This window comes from Cibotium barometz, chromosome 16, assembly GCF_041138505.1.
Source record: "Cibotium barometz isolate CiBa-2024 chromosome 16, ASM4113850v1, whole genome shotgun sequence".
NCBI classification, from domain to species: Eukaryota; Viridiplantae; Streptophyta; class Polypodiopsida; order Cyatheales; family Cibotiaceae; genus Cibotium; species Cibotium barometz.
The window spans coordinates 10,408,804-10,421,111 of record NC_141061.1 but is presented as its reverse complement, the minus strand read 5'-3'; the positions used below and the strand labels follow the sequence as shown (position 1 = coordinate 10,421,111).

Sequence of the window (12,308 nt, the reverse complement as noted above, 5' to 3'; positions counted from 1 at the left end):
CACGTCCGTTTGACGAACGGTCTGAACCCCTGCGACCAGGAGAACCTCCCGGACAAAAAAAATTTTCGCCCCCCGGGGCGGTCCGGCACGCAAATCGAGGCGGGCGCCCCAAATTTGGGTACCCCGCCCCAAATTTTGGTCCGTACACACTTACTAGGGCGCCCGTACAATGGCCACCCAAGTACCAAAGGACGGCCGCCCACTGTTTGGTCCACGCATACCCTTGGGCGGACACCCGGACACCCAGACCGGATAAGGTACATGCGTACCACTCCTTTCCCAGGCAACCAGCACCGTACCTTTCCCGTAGACCCATGCAGGCCACTGATCCATAGCCTTTGAAGGTACACCGTCCTTTCGTCCTTCCTTTGCGCATCGCCCGCACCCTCACCCCTCAGCTATATAAACCCCCGGGGTGCTCTTCAGTTGGCACGCACTTCTGTGTAGCGTATGCCCTGTTGTGCTGCTGTCCGTACCGCCGTAGCGTACTTGCTGCAAGTACAGCCGCCCTTGCAGCCACCCCTCTCACAGCCCCTCATTTGGCTCTTTTCAGATAAGCCAATTTTCCTCCATCCTCCTCTTGCCATGGACCAGTGTCCTTAACTCTTCTCCCCCCCCCCCCCCCCCCCCCCCCCCCCCCCCCCCCCCCGTGTGAATAGACTTACAGAGAGGCTTGCAGCCACCCCTCCCAGCCCTCTCCACGTTTTTGCCTTTGGCCTTAAGGACACCCTCACAATTCCCCCCCCCCCCCCCCCCCCCCCCCTTTGCGTAGACTTTAGTAAGGGATTTTTTACTCAAGCAAGGGTTCGTGCGCCATTTTCTTTTGCTCATACGGTGAGCAAACGAGCTCGGAATTCAGATCCGACTGAAGCGTTTCGATCGCAGCAGCGAGCTCTACAAGGCGACACCTACGATGGCCTCATCTCGGAGACGGCAAAATATTGCCTCAAGAGGCGCACGTAACAACGAGATGGAGGGAGATGCGCCCAACGCGGCTCCAGTCCCTTTTCAAGCCGCTCAAGGAAACGGTGGCCAGGTTAGATTGGTTAATTTTCAAAAGAAGAGATTTTTTTTCTTAATTTAGTATTTATAAATGGTGTCTTTTCCTCTTAAAACGACGACATAAAAATTATATGAAATTATGAATTATGTGATGTTGTTTTCGATAAATTACGTGAAATTGCTATCTTCATGAATTGTGAATGCTATGCTTAGAAAATTGCATTGAAGATTGTTATCTTTGGAATTCAAGATTTTTTTTGGCTTCAACGCTAACTCCGTTCCGTGCTTGTGTAGCCGGGCGGCGTCGTTAGCAAAGCCCGGTAATGGTCCAAGGTATCCCTCATACCTTTGGAGGAATAAGGATCGCCGATTGAGGCGAGAGATTATGAGGCTGCCTAGTTCTGAGGGCCCAGGCTAGTGCGGTAAATAAGCCCACCCTAGTGCGCAGACATCCCTCTGAGGGGCGGGAGGATCGAGCGATGGAGCCTGAGAGGGCGACAGGCCGGCTTGAGTCCTCGCCAGCGGCCGACGATGAGGTGTATGGTCCCGTAGGGTTTTGCCCAGCATGTAGAGGCTGGAAGGCCGAATTCTAGATCATCGGCAGAATAAGAATAAGAGAGCCGGATTGGCTTGTATGGAAATGGATTCATGTATAAACTTTTTATATAATTGCATCTTGTCTTTGGTATGATTGTATTGTGTAAGAAGGCTGTTATAACGAACCTTGTGAAGAAGGGCCCTAATTAAGGAATATGCTTATTTATGTCAAACAGTGTGGTAGTATTAATTAGAAAACAAATTGATGCGTGAGTAGGGTGGAAAGTGGGAGGATGGAATGCCCTGACGGCACCATCCTACGGATGGGTGGACCCGATTAGTCGGGTAGCTTTCCAACAAATTAAGTGGAAGCCCTACGTTAGATAGTTAGGTTCTTGGGCAACTCTATTCAAGAGACTAGGTCAGCGGCTGTGCCTTGCATAAGATGAGGAAAAAAGCGTTGTCCCTAGAAATCAAGTCTAAGTAGTTGCCCAATTTTTGATCAATTGCCCTATGGGTGATTTGATGTTTAGGAAATCACGCTCCCCCTGCGGGATAGAGCTAGGTCATACCTATGAATCGTATCCTTGAATCTCTACAGGGTCAAGGTGTCGATGAATAGGAAATTTTTTCTAAGATAAGACTTAGCGGACTATCTTAAGTGTTTCTCCCATTTTTAGAGGGAGGAACCTTACAGACCCCTTGCTGATGGGTGCTCTGGGTAAGGCGCTAGCAGGTCTGCCTAAGCTGGGTCTCCTCCTGCTCGCGGGTATGATGTCTGGTCAACTTGAGGGTTGTCTGGGAAAAAAATTCTGTGAGGACTCTCTGTGAGGTGTCCCGTCCTGGTCTTTGTGCCTGAATAGTCTATCTGTGTGGCGACGCATCTCCAGCAGAAATAGGCCTATGCAACGCTGATCCTAGTAATCCATCACCTTGAAGGGTGGGCCAAATCCCTCCTTGAATAGGGAATGGTATCAGCCCCAAATCTCATAGTATATTGGGCATCTGCAGATATGGTGTTCCTATGTCTCTACCTCCCCAGTGGTACACATCTGACAGATCCTCTGCTCCTCCTGTACGCCCTCATATCTCCCTATCTCTATCCTCAGCGAGTTTGATGAGACTCGGATTTGGCTAATTGCCGTCCTCATGGCATGTGATATGCGTCTTTGTAGGTAGTGTGGCCGTTGTATGAATCCATCTGGTGTGAGCTTGAGAAAATGCTGAGAACCGAGATTTGGTGGGCAGCTCCTGAGGGTCTAGCCATGTAATATGGATGTCTAATTGAGTGAGGTCTGTGCGGATGAGGCGGTTGATCTCTTGGTGCGTGAGGGGCAAGAGGGGGGCGTCAAGGCTATACTAGAAAAGTGGTAGACCATCAATGCTTAGGGAGTGTAAGGCGAGAGAGAGAGAGAGATGGATACCCGTTACCAAAAAAAAAAAAAAAAAAGAGAGGTATGGATGTTGATTCATCTGTGGAGGGAAGGACCATAAGAAAGGTATGGATGTCAATTCATCTTGAGGGAAGCATACGCAGACATAAGAAAAAGCTGGCTTTATTCTATCAAATCAAGAAGCTCTCGTGACTTTGATTCGTCAGGAATAATAGCAAGAAATGGAGAGGAAAAACATGCAGACTTCATTATTTAATCATAAATATTGTGAATTTTGATCTCCTCATAAAGCATATGCAGCAAGAAGAGTGTATGCATCGGCATTATATAAGGTTTTAACCAAACTCAAAGAATTACTGTGACTACACTACAGGAAAGAATATATGCACAACCAAGTGCTTTACTTTGAACAAGTAAAAAGAAAAACGTTGCACACAAATAAAGGCACGAATGATAGGTGGCACTGAGTTATATACCTTATCTTTATGGACAATTGCAGCTAATGGTTCAACTCCTTCTCCATTGATCATTATGTCAAGCCTTACTAAATCACTCTCTCGATACCTGATGTTGAAGTAAAGTAAATGAATATACAACTAGAAGGACCTTAGGCAGTACATAAAAAATGCCATGAATCACACACATACCTTTTAGCCTAAATTTGAATAGAAATGGCGTTGCATCTTAACAAAAAGTTTACCCAATAAGTGAATATTCCATGCTTGCATAGCCTTTACTTCTTGACTTTAGTTGATCGAAAAAGTCACCCACCATCTGGATATATACCATAAATGCCATCAGAAAAACATGCTGAGCAAATGCTCTTTCATGACCCAAAACTTTTAAGTCCTCATTATTAGCTAGTGCGATTTCATTGCTTAACACATGCACTCATCATTAGTTAGTGCAATTTCCTTGCTTAACACATGCACTTATCCAGAGAAACACTCATCATTCAAGACTGGACATTAGGCTGCCCGTCAGGCAGGGGCCCATCATGACCACCCAATAGGCAAGGGCCCCATCATGGCCACCTTTCATCATGGATGAATGGGAAATCTTGCCCGTCCCATTGGTGGGGAATGTTGTGTATCCAGTCTGAGTGAAAGATTTGAGACTAAAACTTTTGAATATACCTCAGCTAAAGGCAGTTCATAGATCACTGCAGCCCGACTTTCCGTGATGTATTTCATCTCTTTGAATTCTCCTCTCCTATCTTGTGCAAGCTCCATGAGGGGGCCAATGAACTCCTTGGGTGTAATCATTTCAATCTTCATGAACAAAAAATTAAAAACATTTTAATCCACTAAGCCTTGTAAAACCAATATAATTGTGACCATGCGAGTGAGGGTTGAGGGTTCCAAGGCATGGGGCCCGAGTTCGTACAATCCTGGACTACAGCTGTGAGACCCTCTAAAAAATACCATTACAATCGAAAAAATGTTTCATGCATGAGGCGCTCACTGTAACAAAGGGTTCTTCTATAGATTTCCGCTTTCCTGCATCAGGCAATTCAGAGGGATTCGAACACACCACCTGCACATCCATGCAAGGAAGCCACACAACGAGATTGTTTGAAATGTCAAGCATTTGATTTTAAAGCATTTCAAAAAATATGGGTATATAAACAGCTCAGTACCACAGAATTATCTGAACATGTAACACGGTAGACAACGCTCGGGGCGGTCGTTATCAAATTCAAGCTATATTCCCTTTCTAACCTTTCCTGAGAATCCAAGTTTGGTATCAGCAGCACACATTTGATGTACCCAAAAAAAGGAGAACAATGAAGTGTGCCAAACCCAAGTAGGAAAGAGAAAAACCTGCACAATCTCCATGTGTAGAAGACCTAAGAAGCCGCATCGAAATCCAAACCCCATTGCAGTGGATGTTTCAGGCTCATACTGTAAAATGCCACAAGCAAAAGTAATATCAATGAGCTATCCATTTGATTCATTTTTCAAAACTAAAAACCTATTTTTCTTTTAATGCACCTTCAGAGCGGCATCATTTAGCTGTAGCTTTTCCAATGCTTCTCGGAGCTCTGAAAATCTGTCGAAAAAAGATAAAAATCAAGGCAAATCCAGAGTGACCATCTTGAATATATAATTGTGGCTCAAGGGAGACACTATCATAGTGGATAATTAGCCGTGTCACTAATTGAAAATTGTGCTAATCAAAAGGCGAATAACTGGTAGCTATATTCTACAGTCCTTGTGTCTTAAAGAACAAATATGGGGATTATTTTTTGAGTCATAATATGCAAACTTTTAAAAGAGAGAGAGAGATGGCATTAAGCCTATTACTGATCTGCATCGACAGGAAATAGCCCACAAAACACCATAGGTGTGGCTTCTTGATATCCAGGAAGTGCTGTATCTGCTCTCTTTGCAGCATTGGTGATGGTATCTCCAACTCTAGCGTCTGCTACAGACCTTATAGATGCAGCCAGATAGCCCACCTGCACATACAAATTCAAGGTTTATTTGGCCAAAATGTAACATTCAAAGAGAAACGACATGCTTGTTTCTTCTCAAACATCAATTCCTGATTCTGCACTCTTTACATATTACATTTCAAGTAAGTCCCTGCATGAGGTAGCAGTTTGTTCGCAATGAGTTACGATCTTAACTACAAAAGTTTCTACAGACCTGCCAAAATCGTTAGAAATGTTCTTAGAAAGAAACACACCTCTCCAGCAACAAGTTCATCCACTTGCATTTGACTGGGAGAGAGGACACCGACCTCGTCAACCTCATACTCCTGCACATACATAACCAGTTTAAATAATGTTACAGATAAGCAATGGGCACAGAAATCTGGCTTGATTGTGAGTACTCAAGATGCTTTTGTAAACATTCTAACAAAGACTTAATCTGCTTTAGGTAATGTTACAATTTCTACAATGGCATTGGGCCTGTTTTTGTAGAAAGAAAATGTAAGATTGCACGTAGTGTTTGCCAGTACTGCGCCATGATTCACTTGCCCCTGGCCCCCTGAGCCCTCCCCACAGCCCGGATCTCATGTGCACAGGTTCTCAGTCTCCTTCCCCTTCTGCACCCCCCCCCTTCCCCCTCTCCCCGTTTTCCTCTTTCTGTTTTCCTGTCTACATCTTCTCGCCAGGCCTCCCTCACATGCCATGCTTAGTCATTGGCCTTGCCTTTCCCTGGTTTTTCTCCCTCTATTTGCCCATCTGCCTTCTCTCTTCTCTCTTCTCTCTTCTCCTTGACATTTTCCCCCTTTCTTCTTCCAGTTTCTTATATTTTCCCTTTCTTTTTTCTTTCCTTCTAGCCGTCTATGTCATATGCGGACTTCTACAGCATTCCTTTTTGTTATTCCACCTCGCTAGTCACCACCCACAGATGGACTCATCACTCCATGAAAGCTGCTCTTCTCCCCTCCGACCAAGAACTTTCTCAAATGAACCCTCTCAGTCCACCAATTTCAGCTTCTCTCAAACCAGGTCATTCAGATAGAATCCATCACTACCAAAAATATAATTCACCCATGACCGTCTTCCAGACAACCTGCAAGCTGGCCTGTACCACAAGCAGGGATGCATCAGCCATTTTTCAGTTGCTTGGCTGAAGCTATTCCTGTCAGTATTTTAACTCTACATGCTGCTCAAAGTCCCTACAGCCCACCCCCATTGACCTACAGGATTCCAGGGCTTACCTTGATCCATGGCATCATATCTCCAATGACTCCCCGGAGTCTTCTTTTTCAATCTCAAATGACTCCCCAGAGTACACTTTTTCAATCTCATATGACTACCCGGGTTCTGATTATGGGTTTTGAAAAAAAACCCCTATGGACATGATTTGAGTTTCAGTGACACACCGTGGAACTTGTGCACATGTCTAAACTCACACAGATACAGTTGAGTTTCAGCCAGACACCATGGGACCTGTGCCCATGTCTAACTCAACATTCAGAATTTGGTTGGGTTTTGGTGAGACACCATGGAACTTGTGCATGTGTTTAACCCAAAATTCAGAAATTGGTTGGGTTCAGTGAGACACTATGGGACATGTGGGCTGACCCCCCACTTGACAACAACCCCTTTGCTTCAATTGGTGGGTGGGAAAAGAGAGTCGGCCAGCCCAATGTTTCCCACATCGCTTTTTCTGCCTGATCACAAGGAGCTGTAATGCCAGTTGCTACGCCCCATTTCTCAGCTGTATGGCCAGTTTGCAGCTTACCATTGCCTCTATACAACTGATCGATGTCTCTTCCTCTCTTGCTGGGACCTCCAAGAACTGTATGGCTAGTGCTGTGCCAATGATTTTTGCACTAGTTAAGTGCGGTAAATCTTGTGGTCATTTAAGTGATAAAGTGAATTGATAGTTAAGTGCTCCGAGATCCATATCAGATACAAAAAGCCTAAACACAAAAGTCCAAGCTTATTATCCAAAATTAAGGAAAACTCAAAAACAGAAAAATCAAAGAAAACACTCAGTTCCTATGAAGTAACAAGGAGGCCTGATGCATCCAGCAAAGGAATGCTTTTTAGAAGACTATATGGTTCAAAGGGATGCCTTTACCAAGCTCTACCTTGACTTTTTTTCAGACTAGATAAAAAATCCACAACAACAGAGCATATAAATGCTCAAGAAACTCTACCAGAATATCAATCTCAAAAAAATACTAAAATGCAAGCAACAACTGATCATTGACATTTTGATCCTAGGAGAAACACCTTGGTTGCAACCTGATTGATTCAGGCGACATACCTTTCCACTCGCCATGAAGACGATCTTGTCATGCTTTTTTACTGTTCCATCAACAACCCTAAAGTAGACAATAACTCCCCGGTACAAATCATAGTAACTGCAAAGGGAAAAGAAGGGAGGGTAGAGCAGTTGCAGTTGTCCGTTTAAAAAGAAAGATAACTTACATGTTAAAAGACCAATCAGGACAACTTCTGGTCTGCATACAAAAACTAGCAAAGCAAAATGTTTATTTTCATGTGTGTGCGCGCGCGCACACGTGTGTGTGTGTACCCACACACATACACACATGCACACATGCACACATATTGACCCTTACTAAAACTATCCAGATTGTAAGCTACAACTTATGACTTACCAAAACATACCTATCAAAAATTAAGGCCCTCAAAGGCTTTGCAGAAGTGTCTTTGGGAGCAGGAATCTTTGCCACAACGGATTCCAATATCTCATTTATACCAATGCCTTCCTGACAAGCAGAGAAGAATAAGCAAAATTTGGTGAAACTAAGCACAACTTTTCATGCGTAGCAAGTGTGAAACCTGTGTAATGCTGCGAGATGATAAATTTATAAAACCTTGCACCATTTTCTTTTTATCTTATCAAATACAAAAATATGCTCTGTTAGAGAAAAGAACATTGTCAAGAAAAAAAACTGCTTATGGAAAATCCCAAAGATGTGTCAAGACTCCCATGTCCCTCCTTTCAATATGTTAAACAGCTGCCAATAAACACTGGAAAGAGATGGTACACGGATTGGACATGGAATGATGCCACTCCCGTCCATAAAACCCAAACTGCCGAAATGTACACTAAGTGGATCCAGGGAAACTTAAACCCCACCTCAACAAAGTTTGGAATTTGAGATAGTCTGCTGAGATCTGGTCTGCAAGATTCAAAGGGCTTTAGGATAAGAACATCGCTATGAGAATGAAATTCTTCTTGTGGATGGGAGCCGTCCCCTTGGGCACTAAACTCCTGCAAAGAAATATGGGCTCTCGGAAGTGCATGAGATGCAAAACGAGGAAAGAAGATGCTTGGCACCTCTTTTGGGGCTGCCAAGCTATAAGAAGCCTCCGGACAACTTGGGAGCTGGATACATGAGGTCCTGAAGGAAAAGGACCCCTTGGACTCATTGGGTACTGGGAAAGGACATAAGTCCTGCTGAGAAAAGCAACTTATCTTCCATGTTATCAGATACACAAGTTTATGGGAAGTGCGGTGATCAAGGAATGATATATGTCTTCTGGGCTCTACTAGACAAGGAGTTTACCTTTCTTCACTGAAGTTCAGCAATAGAAGGTGAAGGATCTTATCAAGGTACCCCACCTACCCTTCTTATTGATTCCGGAAGTACCCATTCATTTCTATCTCCATCACAATTTGTCAAATCATAACTCTTATTTCTAAGTGTTAATTATAGTAGTTATTTTTAAAAAAAAATCTTCATGATATTGGTAAGATCCAATATTGGCAACTGTAAAACTAACACAATTCCAATAGTTCCGCTTCCCACAGAGATTAGATATGCGGATTGCCTCATGGAACATCCAGGGTTTGGGGGCACTGCAATGCTTTCACATGCGTGGCGTCCTTAGAGGAGAGCTTCATAAATCAACAATTGGGGGACCCATTGATATTCTCTTCCTCCAGGAGCACCATCTTTTAGAGGGCCATACCCACCAATGCCGGAAGATTCTACCAGGCAGGAGTCACGCTTTCTGGTCTCCCTCTTTTGGCCCCTCCAAGACGTAGGGGGGAGTTTGTATTTCTGTCAGCGAGCAACTATTGCCAACAATAGTTGGCATAGGCACCATTGACACTGGTCGGGCTCAGTGGGTGACCATCAAGATTGGAGAGGACTGTGTGGGCTTTTTAAATGTTTATGCACCAAACGCCGTTGCAGGCAGAGCCGCCTTTTGGAGTATAGTTCGCCAATCCCTTCCATAGGGCGACTTTTGGTGTATGGATGGAGACTTTAACATGATAAAGTCAACAAAGGATAAAGTTGGAGGAGGCATAGCTATAGTTTCTGGCTCAAAGTACTCTGCCTGGGAGAAGCTGATCCTAGCTCTTAGGGGACACGACCCTTGGCATTTACCAGAGTTTGGACGCAGCCCCAAGAGTCTATGCTTCTCGAGGTTTGATAGGAGGAGCACCGGCCCCAATCTCTCCAGACTTGATAGATTCTATGTGGATGAGTGGGCTTGCGGTCCTAGGGGCATGATCGGCATTTTGGCAGGCACTACTTTCTCCGATCACACTCCAGTTATTTGTGTCTGGATCCTTGGAGGCAAGACAGACACTTGAGCACTCGGTTCCCGCTTCAATTATATTGGTTGATGGTTATGTTTAGCTCGTTTTCAACACTCTACCCGTTGGCATTGTACTTATGTAGTGAACATGGGCAAGATGGAGGACACTCTCACATAATCTATGATACTTTTACCTATGCCATTAGGTAGCTTTTACCTCACCCACATTAGTGTTCTTAGTGTAGGTACTATTATAATAGAGTACTGATAGAAGGTATGATCCCCATCCCTCATGCCTTTTAGCTTGATGTCATCTAAGTTTGGAGCTATATTTGGTGCTTGTGTAGTGCATCAAAGCACTCTCTAGTGTGACTTAAAACGACACTCCAAGAAAATTAATCTTTGCCGAGGAAGTACAAAATCACCCCAAAATTGATGGAGCATCTTTGGCCTACACAAGGAATTGTCTTCTTTTCCTAATACCTCAATCTCTAGGAATGCATGGCGAGAACTAGTACGCGTTTTCCCTCACAAGGGAGTCTAAACATGGCTGTCCCGTAAGGTTTGCAACTGTTGGGTTTTACCCTGTGTATGCACCCAGAGGAGTGCTAGTGATCATCAGTAGATTACTGGGGCACTTTTTACTTCAGTTAGTGGAGGTTTTTTCCCCCAGTTTAGCTCAGTTTCACTTATATGCAGTTTATAAGTGTTTTGGTCCACCCGGCACATTTTATGGCCGGACATGTGAACACTTATCTTTAGGGTCACTATTATGTGGCTATTGTACTTCACTTTTATCATCAAGCATATACTGAAGCTGTGTTCTCGCTCTCTGTTGGTTTCCACGCCTGCTTGAAGCTTCTGTAAACCCTAACCCTGACACTTCATTGCCTTCATTTGGTATCAGAGCATTGAAGGCTTGCCTTGCCCTGCCCGTACACTGCCAAGTTTTTGTTGCTGCTGCCCGTACAGCACCCGTACATCACTGCCCGTACACCTGAGCGCCGCCTGCAGTATTCGTACAGCTGCTCGCCTGCAGCAGCTTCCGTACCAGTTCGTCGCTGTCAGCACCCGTACCTATTCCGTACAGTCAGCGCCGCCCTCCGCTTCTGTTCCTGTCAGCGCACGTGTATCAGCTTCGAAAGACTGCGCCTGTCAGCGCCGCTGTACCTGCTACGTACGTCTGTACCTGATACGTACGTCCGTGCCTGTAAGCACCAACTGTCACCTGCGCAGAGAGCCGTGCAGCATTCAATGCTGCGTACCTTTTGCTGTACCAGTCGACTGTACTTTCTGTACATTCGACTGAAGTTTCTACACTGTACCTGCTTCGACTGTACTTGCTGTGCCCAATACGACTTCCAGACCTGCAGAGTACCTGTTTGCATTGTTCAATACAGTGCTTCGTGAGAGTACATCCACTGTACTTCAACTGTACCTGCAGTCTGCTCCGTACAGTAAACTGTACCTGCACAGTACAACAATCATTCGCATTGAAGTCAACTTGTACCTGCTAACATCACACTGTGGTAAGCATTGCAAGTTTTGAATATTGGGCATTTTTATTTTCTCTGTGAAAATCTACAGGCAAATACAAGCAGACTTTCTAGCAAAGAACTATACAGGTTTTTTGCACAGTTTGGGTGCAGTAAATTTGGGCATTTTTGGGGCATTTTGGCATTGTGTACGCCATTTGCTGCTCTACTCAGTCATTGGTGCATTGAGCTGCACATTCAGAGGATTGAGAGTGCAGGCATTTTTGGGTGAACTGTATTCAGTGGAGTACAGTTATTTTCAAGGTTTCTGCTATTGGGTTTTTTGATAAACAGGTACAACATTGTGCGTAAGCATAATGGCAAATCAACAGCAAAGTGATGTATTCACATATTTGTCTAAGGAAGACAAATTGGATGGCACGAACTACTCCTTGTGGAGTTTTATGCTGAAAAAGAAATTGTTTCTTTCTTGGCTCTTCATGCATTTCTTGGCTAAGCAAGAAACAGACCACAGTGGCCACTTCGTCTTGTGAGGCAGAGTACAGAGCAGCCTACACTACTACTGTTGAGTGTGTTTGGCTGCGTCGTCTCATGACTGATATGGATATTTCAGTGGAGGAGCCTACACCTATCTATACTGATAGTCAGAGTGCCATTGCTGTGGCCAGGAATCCTGTGTTTCATGCTCGCACGAAACACATTGAGATTCACTATCATTTTGTTCAAGAGACTCCAGGCAGGAGATATCAGTCTGATCTACTGTCCTACAGATCAGAATGTGGCAGACATCTTCACCAAGGCATTACCACGTCCGAAATTTGAAGCATTCCGCAGTGCTTTGAATTTGTTTCCTTTTGGTGGATGATGTACAGTGATCACATATCACTCCAGGGG

General features: G+C 44.5%; 1 protein-coding gene across 2 annotated transcripts in view; it reads right to left on the bottom strand.

Moving 5' to 3' along the window:
• LOC147630353 (translation factor GUF1 homolog, chloroplastic-like) overlaps positions 1–12,308 on the bottom strand; it is a 97,091-nt gene that overhangs the window by 45,343 nt on the left and 39,440 nt on the right. For both annotated transcript variants that reach the window (XR_015267631.1, XM_086810212.1), the window contains exons 8-18: positions 8,032–8,132; positions 7,667–7,763; positions 5,625–5,696; positions 5,240–5,394; positions 4,928–4,985; positions 4,757–4,837; positions 4,573–4,659; positions 4,398–4,469; positions 4,070–4,204; positions 3,634–3,707; positions 3,410–3,497 (exon numbers count right to left, since the gene is read on the bottom strand). Coding sequence is in view for 1 of the 2 variants with exons in the window: in XM_086810212.1 (XP_086666338.1) it covers positions 3,410–3,497; positions 3,634–3,707; positions 4,070–4,204; positions 4,398–4,469; positions 4,573–4,659; positions 4,757–4,837; positions 4,928–4,985; positions 5,240–5,394; positions 5,625–5,696; positions 7,667–7,763; positions 8,032–8,132 (1,020 nt within the window). In the remaining variant the exon portion in view is untranslated. The remainder of the gene's footprint in view (positions 1–3,409; positions 3,498–3,633; positions 3,708–4,069; positions 4,205–4,397; positions 4,470–4,572; positions 4,660–4,756; positions 4,838–4,927; positions 4,986–5,239; positions 5,395–5,624; positions 5,697–7,666; positions 7,764–8,031; positions 8,133–12,308) is intronic.